This window comes from Syngnathus typhle, linkage group LG11 (genome assembly GCF_033458585.1).
Source record: "Syngnathus typhle isolate RoL2023-S1 ecotype Sweden linkage group LG11, RoL_Styp_1.0, whole genome shotgun sequence".
Classification (NCBI taxonomy): domain Eukaryota; kingdom Metazoa; phylum Chordata; class Actinopteri; order Syngnathiformes; family Syngnathidae; genus Syngnathus; species Syngnathus typhle.
The window spans coordinates 8,096,269-8,111,211 of record NC_083748.1 but is presented as its reverse complement, the minus strand read 5'-3'; the positions used below and the strand labels follow the sequence as shown (position 1 = coordinate 8,111,211).

Below are 14,943 nucleotides of genomic sequence, written 5' to 3'. Positions count from 1 at the left end.
ACATATTTATAGCATCTGACAGGTCAGCTTAACAATGAAATGATACTTAACATAGTTACAGCTCAGACTCCTGCTCTTCTCGAAGCCAGATCATTTTTTCACCCTTCACAGTGTCCACAAACAGGTTCTTCAAGCTATTTGTCAGCTTTTTTTTTTTTTCTCTGGAAGGTGTTTATCGAAGAAAGCCTGTCTGTCCAGCACTCAACACACATTTTTCCACACTTTTATTTATCTCATTTGGCCCACTTATATAGACATATATATTTGGTTTAAAAAGTGTTTACCTTTAAAATATCCCCAGACCTTTCTCTACAACAGAATCGGGTGTGACGTCAGCCCAAATTAAAACTACAGCTTTCCTCTCAGAGCCCCCATAATGCTGCTTAGCCGGGAACAGTCTCCATATGCCACCAGGCCTCCGTAGTTGGCCCAGCGGTCAGCACCTTTCCCCTCACTGTAAGGCTGGTGATAGGTCAATTCTACCTTGGCCTCAGAACTGCACTCTAAACTTTTCGTCAGGTCTACCACCCCCCCGCCGAGGGCTCGGAGCAGAGCGTGAGGCGCGCAGGAGTCCCACTTAAAGGTGCTTCCTTCAGAGAGGACATAGGCGTCGGCCAGGCCCTGAATGACGCACAAGATTTTGTAACCGGCTCCTGAGGCGTACATTAGATTTTCAGGTCCGCACAGGGAAGTCAGACTGTCCTTCACCACTTGCTTCTCGCTGGAACTAAGCACCACCGACAGCCCTCGACGCCTCTCTGGTGCAGGTTTGGGCTGTGACACCGAGCACACGTTGACGTCGTCGTAGGACACGCCCCAGAAGAGCTTTCCTCGCCAGCTGGAAACAAACAATCAGGTTGAAACATTTTCCAAGCAATACAGACTAACGCTGTCTAGATTAAAGTTGCACAGCTCACCTTCCGCCTGCGGGATCTTTGCAGTTGAATGGCTGGTTGATGACACCCATGACAGGCTCACCTGTGCTACGGAGGTAAACCCCGATGAGGACCAGAGCACAGTGCAGACCTGAAGGTGAAAAGTGACCCTCCTCTAGCACCTCCTCGCGACCTTCTATATACTGGCTGGTGGCATCTGAATCAACCGGATAAGAAACACTTAACGCCCCGTTGACATTTTTGGTTTCTGCTTTGAGAATGAGACGCTCACCGATCGGGTCGATCCAAATGCCAAGCTCGGAAGGCCTGAGCGGCACCTGTAATCCATCCGCACTGGTGTCGACCGTGGCCGGGTTTTGGTGGATGGCTCGTGCCAGGAGCGCCGCCGCAGTCAGGTCCCCGTCCAGCACTGTGGCCAGAAGCGCTGCCGTCTCCTCCTCGCTGCCGCGCACCGTTACCGTCACACTCTCACCTGCGAGACAGAATAAAGGTCTGCCATTACCGCCATCATTATATTTTTATCAACTTTGAGATAATTACCAAGTCCATTTTCAAACTTGTTGGATTCCTCTCCATGAATGAAGCCAAGCATTTCAGGGAACTGAATACAAACATAAACAGGCACATTTATGAAAGACAAAAAATCCTTGGATCATTTATGAGTCAAGGTGACCTTCATACCTGAGTGCCAACATCATGTCGAATCACCTCCTGGATCACAACATCGGCCAGCGTCTTGAAGTCCTGCACAAACTTCTTGTTCTTGTCATCTCCTGTCTTTTCTTGGACCAGGAGCTGGAAAAGAGGCGCCTCCTGCCTGCAGACGCGTGCCACATTGGCAGCTTTCTCCGAGACTTGCAGCAGAAGCCTCAGCAGCTCGGCCATATCTGGATCTCGATGAGGAGATTTGAGTCAAAACACAGTTGGAAGGTGTGACGTGCGCCTTGTATACGGTGTGCTAATTATAGCACCCAATGAATATAGGGCATGTGGCGGGAAAGGTGCTGTGGGAGGATGTGGGTCATGACATCACTAAATTTGCCACCATTATGCTAAATTTCTTGTGCGATTCGGTTTTAGTCAGATGTTTTGGGAAAAGTACATTATTTGTAGTAAATAAACAATTATTTCCAGACTAATTACATGGAATAACGTAATTGGATAGTTCCATTACCCCTGATTTTGATTTTCAAGATCATCCACGTTCAAGGTCAAGTTTTTTTTTTTTTTTTAAACACATTTGCTCAAATATAAACATTCATAAAGAGAATTTATTTAATTTAGGGAGTACTGTTAAACCGTTTTATAGTTACAGTAAAAATAAATATTTATTACCAAACGTCACCTGTTCAGGTGGTAGTGGTACTGTAGAACTAATTTCCAAATATTGTAGATGACATTTTTAATTGTTTACAATAATTAAGATGGATATATCTTTGGAAAGCAAACTTTTTTTTTTTTTTAGCAATGCATAGTTTGAAGGAAAACAGCTGATACACTGGATGTCCACTCATGTGATACCAAAATATTAAATGATAAAATAACTATTGCGTTATGTTTTCTAAAGATGCAGTTATAAGAAGCTGCAGAAGCTCCTATTTAGGTCTTCTGACTTTACCTCGGTTTTATGACCAATAAAGATTAATAATTGTGCAGCATTGCAGCTCTTAGGGCGGCTATTGTTTTCGTTAGCATGTTTTCGGTTCACACCTTCAGCAAAGGAATGCAAAAGCTTACCAAAGACACTTTTCAAACGTTGTCCTATCCTGCTCGGTCAAATAAACTTTTAAGCGTCCCGCGGTGCCGCGAGTAACAGTTCGCTGATAATTCGATGCGACTCTTGCATTAGTGATGAGAGGATTTTTTTTTCTTGCTATATTCCAGGTTCTTGACGTCAGAGAGGAAAGCGAGTGGTGGTGCGTTCACGTCCCAGCAAGCAGGAAGTGAGGAGCGCATAAGCAAAACAGGAAGCGGTGGCGCACGATGCGTTCAAGGGCGAATCAGACCTTCCAGTATCTTTCAACTTGAAACGTCACTACAACAGTGCAGGTGCGTCTCAAAACATAGGAATATTGTAAAAAAAAAAAAAAAAGCCCATTACATTTGAAATATTATTCATATTACGTCACTGGTCAGCATGGATATAGCATCAAGCACACTTGTGACTACAGTAATGGTAAAGAAAATGAATGGATGCCTTATAGAGATTTAATAAACACGTAAAATACAATAAATGCCGGGGTTTTTCTAGTCTGGGTCATTCTTCCTACTCTTACTGTACATCATCATTAGAGATTTGTTTATTGTCATCACGACTGAACACCTCCCTCTAGCGGTGAATCTGTGAGCTGTGTGGAAAATCTAACTGCATTTAAATTCATTAACATCAAATGGAAATAAAATTCACGCTCTCAGATTTTTGTCCAAAAAATTCAGGATTTTCTTCCAAGAATCTTCCTGTGCAGCAGCGTGTGGTGCAGTGTGACCCCCCCACAAAGCGAGTACTGCAGGAGAAGCACAAGAGGGCAGGGGTCAGATATGCACGTTTCACAAGAAACACGGGAAACCAAAATCGCAATTTGGTGATCTCACTTTTTTCTGGTTTGATTCTCCACACAGATATCCGTGCATGCGGTGTGTAAGGTGGTTCAATCAGGTGGCCGGCACCGGGATATGACAAACAGGTATACAGATGCGATTTACCGGATGCGTTCAGGACATGGTCAATCTGAAAAGCACATAAACTGAGCTGCGTTAACTTTAAATGTGCAGCAGAATCTACCGTGATGACATAAATTAATATATATGTACCATGTTTGAATTCTCAATACTTGGAGAATTTTGGTCATCTTCACCCAAAATGTACATCATTGGACAGGCCAGGTTCCCTAACTGCAAGGATGAGACACATTTCAAGCGGGGTTTTTTTCTCCTTATTTTTTTGTTGTTGCCAAGATAATCTTCATATCACCTCCACTGCGGTTCCAGGAGAGTAGTTTTTGGGTAAAGACATGTCCTTAAAGCTAAGATAGCCTGCATCATCCCGTGGCCAAAACCGCTGGTAACTGAAAATCAAGATTGAAAAGAAAACTTCACATCACCTGGAAAAGTTCAGCTGTGTTTGAGCAATTTCATTATATGAAAATTTGTTTTCCATCCCCAATTAGCAACAATGTGTTTCTATGACCTTAACTGTAAACACCGACTTTCAAATACCTTTCGGATACTTTAGGCATGCAAAAGGTTCGTGTGAGCTCCACGTTACTTCCTGCTGGGCCGTTTATACAAACCAAACAGGATGGCTGGAAAATAAATTGAAGTTTTTCAATATCAGGCAAGCAACAATCTGGTTTCTCACTGCCAACATTGCATCATGATGAATAAAGAATGAAGTTAAAGAATATCGATTGTGGCGGAGGTACCACACCACACAAAACATGAGAAGGATTTGATATGTGTAAATGTTTGGCATAACATACATAACTTCGAGACGTACATTTATGTCAGAGCGAGTGGCCAATCGGAGGGCGAGGTAGACTCCATACGAGAGACCAATGACACCAATTCGATCGCTGTGAATCTGAGGATGATCCTGAAGAATATTAAAAGCTTTCTGAACAAAAAGGGGTGGGGGAGGAAAATATTAGACAGCTTTGATCACTTCATGTCAGTCATAGTAACCTGCCGTGTGATGAAAGGTCTTGACGGAGCCTTTCTCACACTTTGAACCCATGGTGTCACCTAACTTCTTGCCTTCATATATGCATCCGCAGAGTTAACATCCAGTTGGACCGTCAGATCTTTGTGTTCCATGAAGGCGACGCTGAAGCTGGCAAAGCCCCTGGATGCAAAAAGGGATGAGCGGTACTCTACTAGTCCTCCACCCATACCCCACAAGTCCACCATGGCAGGAAACCTGCCTGGGCCTGCAGAGAATGTGAAACTAGGTCAGATAAATGGTGATGAAGAGTTACATTTGCGCTCACCTGGTGGTAAGAATAACGTTCCCACCACTCCATTTTGGCGAATGTCTATTCTTTGAACACCTGGTGCCATGTACCAGCGCTCGGTGGTTGCAACAGCCAGCTCAGCGCTCGCTCGCTCTCTGGGAGTCACGTGACCTTCCAGCAAGGAAATGTCCACAACGTGGGGAATCTCAACATTTTTCTTGCGTAGTCTTTGCAAAAAAAAACAACAACAATAATGTTTGTGTCTGCCTGATTGACGTTTTTTGGTAGTGACTGGAAGGGATTAATTGCATTCATTGTTTTAGGTTGCAAGAGTGGTCGAATAACTCAATATCTCAAGCCACAACTCTATTTGTAGTAAAATGTGTATGAAAAAAAACCAGAGAAACAATGGGCATCTATGCTGACTATGAATTAATAATGAAAGGAGGTTGTGGATCTACAAGAAGCACTCAAACAACTCAAAACAAGACAACGTCAATGGAGATCTTCTTTCCACTTGCCTTAAACCTTCCCTTTCCCCAGGTGCTGGCTGCAGGGCCCAGAAGAGACCCATTGGCTCACGTCCCAGATATGAACCACCCACAGAATGATCCCTAGCCACTGTTCAAGGCACAAGAAGGACAGAAAAAGATCACAAGCAGCTACATCAAATGTGTGAGTAGAATTTTCATTTTAGCAAGTGAGCCATAATAAATGATTATTGAAAACAACTGCAGCTCACTATGGTTTTATTGTAAGAAACGAAAACTATGCCAATCATGTTTAAAAAAATACATTTCACACAAACACAATATATTATCAATTAACAGTCTGTGTTCGACATGACTCACGGTTGACAGTGCCATCTGCACTTGTGTTATAGTGGCCAAAAGCCTCCCACAGGTCACCATCCTCACTGCGCATTTGTGCGCACAATGTAACCAGATGGTGTGGTGGCAGAAAAGATGCCTTTATGCTGAGTGGATCGTCCACCAGGCCACGGGCTGGAGCTGCTGTCAACACAGGAGCTGGACCGGTACTAATCCGTTGCATCGCTGGTGGAGACAAGTGTGTCATGTCAGGTCCTATGTGGAGAAAATGATTGGAAGTTTTGAATCTGATTCTATGGCCATGACATATGGGGTCCCTCAAGGGTCACTACTTGGCCCCTTTTTGTTCTGCCTGTACATGCTACTCTCTAATGTTGACCGATGACTATTATGGTTATGCAGATTAGCTAGCAGTGTCCTCAAATAATTACAATTCATTTAAGTTGTTGTGGTTATTATGATTATTATAAGCTCAAGAAATATTTTATTAAAAAATAATTCACAGCAATAAAAGAAACAGGAATAATCAGTTTCAGTATTTATAACTGTAAACTGTTGAGTGTGGGCAAGAGGCAGCCAGTTGCTGGCTAATTATTAACATTCACCTTGAAGTCAATCTGAGTCCATCAACGTGTTTGCATAAACATGGTGAGGTTTCTGACTGACTACTGTGACCATCACGGAGAGGATCTCTGCATATTTCAAAAGTAAGAGTTGATTTCACTTGTGATTAAACAAATAGGCAGAACTTTTGGTATTGGCAATTTGTGAATCCCAAGAGCAGGGGAATCAGCGTCTATACACCAACGCTAAACAGTCCACTCAGCAACATGACTCTTGCTGTTAGAAGCAGTCGAAACAAGAAAATCAAGAACATGCTGAGCTGAAATTAAGCTAAACGTGAGGCTTAAATATTTTCTTGGGCAATTACCAATATTAAAAGTATGTGCCAACACAAATGTTTGTACTGCATGCACTGTCTCTTACCTGCAGCTCGGTGCAAACAGCAATGTTTTCTGTGTGGACCAACATTTGGAGTCAGTGACTTTCCTATGAGATGCCGGTATACTGCCACTCGCACTTGAGTCCAAATCATGCTAAGTCTGTCCTGGAAATGGACATAAGTGGAGAAACAAGAAACAATCCTGTGATGTCTACGAACTGCTTTCAATAGAGCCCCGAATGAGTTAACAATCACATCCTGGAAATCACCGAAGGGTTAATGTGCTCCTAAAGAACTTTGACACTTTACTCTCTGCAGAGTCAAAGAAAAAAAATAAAACATAATGCTAGCTGAGGAGGTCAGCTTGTAATTTTAATATATTACCAATTTGACATACATTTTACCTGTTCTCATGGGGCCCAGTAGGGTCCATGCATCCATTCATTCATTCCGTATATTATACTTTGCGCAATACTTAATAATAATAGTAATATATCCTGACATGATATTTACTGCCAATTACTGTTCTGGTGGACCCATTACAATTAGCAAGATTCTGCATTTAGGTTGTGTGTAAAACCAAAACCTAAATGTATTGTATTATGTATAAAGTCTTACCTTAACAATATTCACCAGAACCAATTTCGTCCAGATGTTTGGGTAGGTGTAACTCCTGATAGTTATGGGTGTGAGATCTCCCTGGAGAACTATGCAGGACCTGCTTTAACGCGTCAGAATGTTTTACAGTGGAAAAACCGGTAACAATCTCCTGAGTTAGTTGAATGAACTGTCTCATACACGCCCTTTTATTTATAAAGTTATCTGCCCAACATTTGAAAAGACAAATTGTATACAACATATCACAAAAGGGCCAGATAAATCCAATAATAACAAATACTTAAGACTCCTTATTGTATATCAATTAATTCATATTAATTTTATTATTCATGTTGATATTATTTACTGCAATGACTCAGAGCATGAATATGAAAGATATACAGGTAAAAAAAAACATGTTCGGACTTTACATCCCTAATCTAGAATACGATACTTTTAACCATTATCCACGCAAATAAAAACAGTGTAAAAACATGAATGGCACCAATCTACAAAGCTTTTTATTGTCATTGATTGTAGTTCACACCTACCACATAAAAAAGGCATTTTACACTCTAGCAAACTATTTATCCGACTGATTAACTGTGACAAAAAAAAAACGATACAGAAATAACGTGATCAATTAATTTCCCTGAACAAATGTTTTATTCTGAAAGGTCGCAGTAAAGTGCAAAATGCTTCTTCCGGTTCAAATAGATTTCCGGTTCAACGTTGTGACTTGCTTGTGTTTTGGACTTGTCTCGTTGGAACGCAGGCCTGGATCTTAGCAAGCTAATGAAGGGGCGTTAAAAAGTCCTTAAATTAATGTAGTTAAACATCTTTACACATCCAGTGACTAGGTCTGTTCCGTTTTATCACTCTTTTTTCTTGGTTGAGAGTTTCCGTTTTTTTCTCGTATTGAATAGCCACTCTAACTTGTATTGATGTATAGCTAAACCAGAGTGGAACGTATCTGCTCAATTAGCTTGAACCGAAAGGCACGCAGTCGCATTTTATTGTGTTGTATTGCATTTTATTCCGATTTAGTTAGTGTGTCTTCGGCTAGTTTATTTCGAACCTCTGACCATCCCTTTCAGCATTTCATGTGTCATTCATATTAAACGGTATCACAAGCTCAAAATTGTTGGGAAAACAATGAGATCGCTACTATTGAAGAGACGCAACTAATTGCTTGTCGCCTTTCTATTACGTATGCAATTCAGGAGAATCTGTTTGGAGCGACGTTTCAAGCTCTAAACCTCAGAACTGTGAGGCAAATGCGACTGTACCACTTGTATCACAACTTGTGTGAGATAATAATAATAATACTAATTATTATAATGACCAAGGTTTGAATGAATTACGTACTTTATACCTAAGAACATCAAGCTGTTTTAGAGCCAAAAAGACAGCGAGCAGCTCTTATCAAGTCTGTTAAATGTAACCACGGGTTGAAAGAATGAGGACTTCTATTTGAGATATCTTCTTTTTCTTCTTCAGATTTTGCAATCAAAGAACCATGTCTGCTAAAAGCCCGGCCAGCTAAAAGCTTCCTTTGGACGTGCACTTTGAGTCCACAATGGGCAGCCACTTCCGAAGCTACATCTGGGACCCTGTTCTCATTGTGCTTCAAATCATCTTGATGCAGTGCATCTACTACAGCTTTCTCGGCTTGTGGTTGGCGGGTGTGGACAGCCTGGTGCTGACACATGCTTCACTGGACCAAATCTTTAGCTATGAAGTGAGTGGGCTTCGTTTAACCCGTTTTAAATCTGAACCGTGTTGAAATTCATACGCCCGGTGACACTGTTGTTTTTGTTTTTGTCAGATCCTTGGTTTTGCACCGATGTTGGGCAGGCTGTCAATGATGGCGTTCGCTTTGAACTCTCTTACCTGGTGAGGCTTGGAGATAAAAATAATGTCCTCGTCCCTGTATTTATGGACCGTACTTTTATATAAAGAATACATGCGGCGATCAGTGTGTTTTTATGTGTTCAGTGTGAATTAATAATGAAGGTATCTTTGCCGCAGCGCTCTGGGCTTGTGGTTCTTCATCCGCCGAGGGAAGCAGTGCCTGGACTTCACCGTCACGGTGCACTTCTTCCATTTGATCATCTGTTGGATCTATAACTCTCGCTTTCCCTCCTCCTTGTCCTGGTGGCTTGTCAACTTGGCCTGCATGACATTGATGGCAGTCATCGGAGAGTACTTGTGCATGCGGACTGAGCTCAGAGCCATTCCAGTCAATTCTGGACCCAAGTCTAACCTTTGAATTTTTCTTTTTTTCTTGGTACTTTGCTGAAAATGGACAGTTTGAAACATCTTGAACAAACTGCTTGAAGAAAGCAAATGTGGCACATGCATCGGACTGTGTATATATAAGCGCCACATCAGATGGCCTATTTATTATTGACTTTCCATTCAGCTATGGACAATTTTTCTCTGCATCTTCTCTATGAACTCGTGTGAACTGCTGCATTAGATTTCTCGGTTCTCGTTTTTTCTGGTTAAATATATTTGTTCTCAGAGGGGGGGGGGGAGTGTAAACTTAATCAAATGTCTTTGCACGACTGCAACCTAGTTTGAGTTGGAAACAAACATTGGAGCAATCCTTACATAAAAAAACAGTAGCAGTTACTATTTTATTTAATTTTTTAAAATAAAAAGTAGTGTATAATTAAAATCAATTGTGTGAATAAGGTGTTCCCGTTCAGAGTGAATTTTACTCCCTGTGGTCAAGGTGAAATTGGGCTAGTATTTTTTTGTTTTTAACCAAATGTTTTTAGCATTTTACGCAGCAAGTGTTTCCTCTTCCCTTGCCATAATATATTCAGACGTGAGGGCCTCTTTGGGAGGATTTTGTCTGCTTTCAGCTGTGCTAAGACAGCACAATGTCTCTGTTCCAGACAAGTCTTTGACGAGCTGCAAAAATATTTAATTGTGTGACAAATAGTTCTGGAGCAGTTTTAGTAGTCTTTTTTTTTCAAGCTTTTTAAACACTAGCTTAATGAATTTTGAAGTTCCTCTACGTTAACTCGTTTGACGATACAGCTTTACATGAATCCTTCTATAATTAAAGCTGTGATTTTGCATTACAACTAAATTGTAATGATTTGACAAAGTGGTGATGCTATTCCAAGAAAGTTATTTTATGAGCAATGCATAAGTGTCCAGCTGGATTAAGATGAGAGGTTGTTGACATTTTTACACTATTGCCCTAAATACTCTCTTACAGTCAGCCTCAACATTAACCCCGCCGCACCCCAAAAAAAAAAAGAAAATCCAATACCACCCAGTATTTGAACTCTGGTTTATGTGTTATTTGAATACAAAGAAGCTGAGGTATTGACATTAAAATAAAGTCTGCTTTTTTAATAAAACACTACCAATTCACAGTGGTTGAAAGAGAGTGATTCTGAATCAGGAAAGGGTGGAAGATATTCGATGTCTATACATCAGATGCCCAAACCTATCGATGGTCCCACCGTGCTTTTGCTTCTCTGACGAGATTTCACCTTAGGCCATGATCCTTGATTTTCTTCCTCCACTGCCTCACCGCTGAAAACGTCCAGGTGGAAAGTAGCAGATGGGAACGGACTGATGGGTGCAAACCTGCTTGTTAGGGTCCTCATTACCAACGCTTTGCTGGAGGGAACACTGCAAACCGAAACTCTGTTCTAAATGGGTCATATAGAAAAAACTTTATCTGACCCATTTCCATCATATTGATTCAACCCTTACTTTTTGCTTTTCATCTTTATTCCTCTGAAGACATCGCAGACTTGAGCCGTATGTTTTACAACGCTGGTGCTTTATTACAAACACATGACCGCCATATATTGCTTGTATGCTAAACAGTAGTGTGCCTTTCTAGCAGCAAACAAAAACAGATATTGAACTTTACATTCAGAGTTTTACCCTAAATTCTAATCAAATCATTGTTATGATAGAAATGATCATGTGCTCTTGAAATACACACGGAGAGATAGGAGTCATTTTGTGAAAGTGACCTTATATATTGCTCATGCTTGAGGAGAATTGGATTTTTCATTACCGCATACACACAATGGATGACATCATGCTAGCACCTGCGCAACCTTAGAGAATAAATAGAAACAACCAGAAGGAGCATGCCGATTGAGAAGAAGGGAGGGTGCAAGATGGGTGACGGATGTGAGAAAGGCAGCTGATGTGCTTTGGAGTTAGTCGTACATCTTCATGCGCTCATTAGTATACGTTTATCTGCGATCAAATCATCACATCCCCCAATGATCTGAAGCACCGTCACAAAACGGTCATCATGCAAATATACGACGAGAGAGGTAACAGGAAAAAGAGATCAACTGTTGGAATACAGAACATGTTGATATTAGAAATAAATAGCGCTTCTCATTACCAGTACATTTATGAGCCTATTTGTTAGTGTCAGTGGATCTATAAATGCAAATGTCCTAATTAAAACAATGCCTGTGGCAGTTTATTGACCAGAAGGGTCAAATAGTTTGGGCCGTGGTGAACCAAACTGAAACACTGATCATGACAATAAATATCACACCACTCTATAATTCAATTTACAGAATGTGAAAAAAAATACATGTAATGTAGATGAGTCAGTGTGTCAAACATTTCAATGGAGAAGCTAAGATTTTGTATTGTTTTGGTCCTACCATAAATTTTGTACCTAATTTTTTGAAAGTACCATGAAAGCACTTTTTATATTAAAAGATGTCATTTGAAAATACTGTTACATTACAAAAGCAGCTTCTATTGCTTTGACAATATCACAAATGTGACTTGGCTATGTAAACATTTGGTGAGCAAATACAGTTCAAAACAATGTAAAAATGACACTTTTTGGCATGTCAAAAGGATCAATGGAACTTCACTCACAACAGATGTGCTGCGAAAAAGGCTTTTGTAAAAAGCTTGATTGTCATGGCCAAACTACTTTAAAAGGAGGGGCTACTGCTTGCTATTTATTTCAACATTGTTAGAATGTTCCTTTCCTGGCAAAAATTCTCAGAATCTTTATTTCAACTTTAACATGTCCCTGGAGGGCATTGAAATATTACTTTGATAAAGAAACTAAATTGTATGATAGTATTAGAAGAACTCCTCATCTTTGACAGGCCGATAATAATTAAGGCTAATCCTCCTGAATTCCTTTCAACTTCATGAAAATTAAAATTTGATTTAAAAAATTCTAACACACACGGTGAGAATGAGCACTCGTATAAAAACATGCGAATTTCATGAAGCGATCATAGCTTTAAATGATGTTACAATATATTGTAAATACGCTTAGCTTAGCACAAAGAAGTAGGTAGCGATAGCAAATCCCTTAAGCGTTTCTATCTCCAGGTATAAAATGCATGGCCAGCATCCGACTGCAAACGTAATGCACAAAGCTAAGCAACAAGCTAACTGTTGGCAATATTGAGCGTACAGAATGAGAGGAACCGTTTGCTGAATGTTAAACTCTTCAACTAAAAGTACATGGTGCTTTGATTTAAAAGTCACTTCATCGGTGTGACCACTACATCATTTTGACATTTTGATTTCCAAGATGAGTTTGACTAAGGTCACGATAATCATTGTCGCATTCCTTGGCTTTAGGTTGTGCTCGCGAGGACTGAGCCCGATAGAAACTGTGGCCTCCCATCTCCTTCTTCCTCCTCGTCAGCGCCCGCCTTTACATGAAGGACCATCTGGGCCCGGTGGTGAGCAACATGGCCGTTAGCGGCAGGGTCAACGCCGCCACAGGTGACCTCATGCTTGGACTCGAGCTGGGGCTACACAGATCAAACAAGCTTCCCTGGAAACGCATCTTTCGGGAGTCCTGCCTCAGAGTCTCCCAGATGGAACTGACTTCCTGCTGGCAGTCGGACAGCGCCGTCAGGGCACACGTGTGGAAAGCTTCCCAGTGGCTGCGGCAAACAAAGCATGATCAGATCAGCACCGCCAATCATCTACCTTATTATCCACAATTCATCCCTGCTGGCTGTCGCCGATTCAGTTACTTGCCAATAATCCATCACGGCGATGGATACGGCGGCTCGCGGTAAGTCAAATTGAGCTTTAACTACCATGGTAACCGCTTCCCAGCGAGAAACAATATCACAGATGATATTGCGAGAGTAAATTCCTCAACAGAAAGCTCATGTGTAAATCTAAGCCGGTGGTGGAGTGCAATAACAATGACAAAACAGTCCCTGGAATTTCATTACCACTCCAGCAGAGTCATAAATTATTTAGATGAGTGGCTCAGTGTCTCAGCACCATACTGGATGTCTTCCTCCTCCCGGATGATGGACTGCGCTCCTCGCTTTTGTCACGAGATGCCGAGCTTTCCTTGCATTTGCATTATTCTGCTCAGTCATGGATCTTACTGATAGAAATGAACTCTTTACACTGTCCATCTAATGAAATCCGACAAAGCTGGAGGTGATCGAGAACTCTCCTTTTACAAACAGTTGTCATTTAAAAATGGTATTTATAATAGCGGTTATAGATCACAGTGCACTGCGTTGCAAAATTTGCCCCCCGGCCCCAGAAGCTAAAAAAAGAAGCAGACAAAAATCAATATGGTGCTGCAGTCGTACACCTTCGAAATCGTATTCACATTTGATCTATTTTCACGTTTCATCTTGTGTCACCTGCACACAGCCGCCACTCCCCTTTCGCTGGTCACGTTTTCCTGATAGTTGTCCATGCTCTCCCCCAGCTCCAGGACACAATCAGAGAAGTCCTTGTAAACATTCTCACAATTCACATCTGATGAATCCACCAGCATGGAGATGGAAAGGATCACTGAAATACACATGCAGGTGACATCTTGTTACCACAGAGAGCGCAATTGAATCTTGATGAGGATATTAGACGAGATTCAAACCCAGAACCTCTAAACTGTGAGGCGGCAGATGTGTCGACCATTATGTGCTGTCCATTAAAACAGTTGTTGCAGTCCTTGACGCTTTATAATGTTTCACAAAAAAAAGGTTGACTGAGATTATAATTCTTTCCAAATGTGTCTCCACTTGACACTTCTGAAGAGCTCATACATAAATCATTATCGGGTTTAATTGAATCAAATCACTTGGTCAACATCATTTGAACTTCACTCACCCCCCTCGAAATGTAGAAGGACATTTTGGAAGGACCAAGTAAAAAGAAGCATTCGCTAACGGGCATTTAAAAAAAAAAAACTTACTGCGCCTGTTTGCGTTTTTTTAATCTCTGCGTGTACTCCATCGACCACATGTCTCATGTAACATTCCCGTCAGGCGTGTACAGCACTGATGTCACACTTATGGCTGCACGCAGAAGATGTATAAAAATAAAAAAAAATACGACAGCACGGAGATGTCTTACCTAAGGCAAAGCCGAGGATCTCCCCGATCTTGGTCGACGTGAACAATCCCATGTCATCCCATTTCACGCTCCGTGATGCGATCGTTAATCGGATTAGAGGAACCTGGAGTAACAAAAAGAAGGCGCTGGGAAAATTAGATGCTCATATTTTGACACGAGTCGTGTTTCGGTACAAGGGTGTAAAAAAAAAAAAGAAAAAAAAAAGAAACAATCGGTGGGTGTGTGCACAAAGCCCTTCCCTGCTCCGGTCGATGACGTTGTCTCTCCCCTCCGATGGAAAATGAGCTAACCGCCCCCCCCTTTCGGAAGCGGGCAGCCCCCTCCCTCCTCCATCCTTGCCTCCTCCATCTCTCCCT

The 14,943-nt window shown here is 41.5% G+C and overlaps 4 protein-coding genes across 10 annotated transcripts; 1 reads left to right on the top strand and 3 right to left on the bottom strand.

Moving 5' to 3' along the window:
• Window positions 1-209: 209 nt before the first annotated feature.
• On the bottom strand, window positions 210-2,850 carry inpp1 (inositol polyphosphate-1-phosphatase). 2 transcript variants are annotated; one of them, XM_061290780.1, is made up of 6 exons: window positions 2,634-2,850; window positions 1,578-1,789; window positions 1,437-1,497; window positions 1,168-1,368; window positions 918-1,092; window positions 210-838 (listed from the first exon to the last, which is right to left on the bottom strand). In XM_061290780.1, exons 2-6 carry the CDS (start codon window positions 1,779-1,781, stop codon window positions 349-351), a joined length of 1,131 nt encoding a protein of 376 aa, XP_061146764.1. In that variant the 5' UTR covers window positions 1,782-1,789; window positions 2,634-2,850; the 3' UTR covers window positions 210-348. The 2 variants fall into 2 exon arrangements, with proteins under 2 accessions (XP_061146764.1, XP_061146765.1); XM_061290781.1 differs by having other exon boundaries at window positions 1,578-1,783.
• Window positions 2,851-3,090: 240 nt separating this feature from the next.
• Window positions 3,091-7,383, bottom strand: LOC133161995 (bile acid-CoA:amino acid N-acyltransferase-like). Of its 5 annotated transcripts, none has more exons than XM_061290774.1 (12): window positions 7,238-7,383; window positions 6,664-6,784; window positions 5,698-5,931; window positions 5,368-5,467; window positions 4,883-5,073; window positions 4,650-4,822; window positions 4,393-4,509; window positions 4,113-4,198; window positions 3,868-3,961; window positions 3,708-3,788; window positions 3,489-3,624; window positions 3,091-3,400 (listed from the first exon to the last, which is right to left on the bottom strand). In XM_061290774.1, the coding sequence occupies exons 2-12, from the start codon at window positions 6,770-6,772 to the stop codon at window positions 3,300-3,302; spliced, it is 1,422 nt and encodes a 473-aa protein (XP_061146758.1). In that variant the 5' UTR covers window positions 6,773-6,784; window positions 7,238-7,383; the 3' UTR covers window positions 3,091-3,299. The 5 variants fall into 5 exon arrangements, with proteins under 5 accessions (XP_061146758.1, XP_061146760.1, XP_061146761.1 ...); XM_061290776.1 differs by having other exon boundaries at window positions 5,698-5,901; XM_061290777.1 differs by having other exon boundaries at window positions 5,698-5,901; window positions 6,664-6,779; window positions 7,238-7,378.
• Window positions 7,384-7,916: 533 nt separating this feature from the next.
• On the top strand, window positions 7,917-10,611 carry sys1 (SYS1 golgi trafficking protein). Of its 2 annotated transcripts, XM_061290540.1 has the most exons (5): window positions 7,925-8,076; window positions 8,440-8,531; window positions 8,719-8,957; window positions 9,045-9,112; window positions 9,248-10,611. In XM_061290540.1, exons 3-5 carry the CDS (start codon window positions 8,796-8,798, stop codon window positions 9,486-9,488), a joined length of 471 nt encoding a protein of 156 aa, XP_061146524.1. In that variant the 5' UTR covers window positions 7,925-8,076; window positions 8,440-8,531; window positions 8,719-8,795; the 3' UTR covers window positions 9,489-10,611. The 2 variants fall into 2 exon arrangements, with proteins under 2 accessions (XP_061146523.1, XP_061146524.1); XM_061290539.1 differs by lacking the exon at window positions 8,440-8,531 and having other exon boundaries at window positions 7,917-8,076; window positions 8,717-8,957.
• Window positions 10,612-11,010: 399 nt separating this feature from the next.
• LOC133161852 (neuritin-like) lies at window positions 11,011-14,837 on the bottom strand. Its single transcript, XM_061290541.1, has 3 exons — window positions 14,588-14,837; window positions 13,873-14,026; window positions 11,011-13,143 (listed from the first exon to the last, which is right to left on the bottom strand). Exons 1-3 carry the CDS (start codon window positions 14,637-14,639, stop codon window positions 12,909-12,911), a joined length of 441 nt encoding a protein of 146 aa, XP_061146525.1. The 5' UTR covers window positions 14,640-14,837; the 3' UTR covers window positions 11,011-12,908.
• Between the last annotated feature and the right edge of the window lie 106 nt (window positions 14,838-14,943).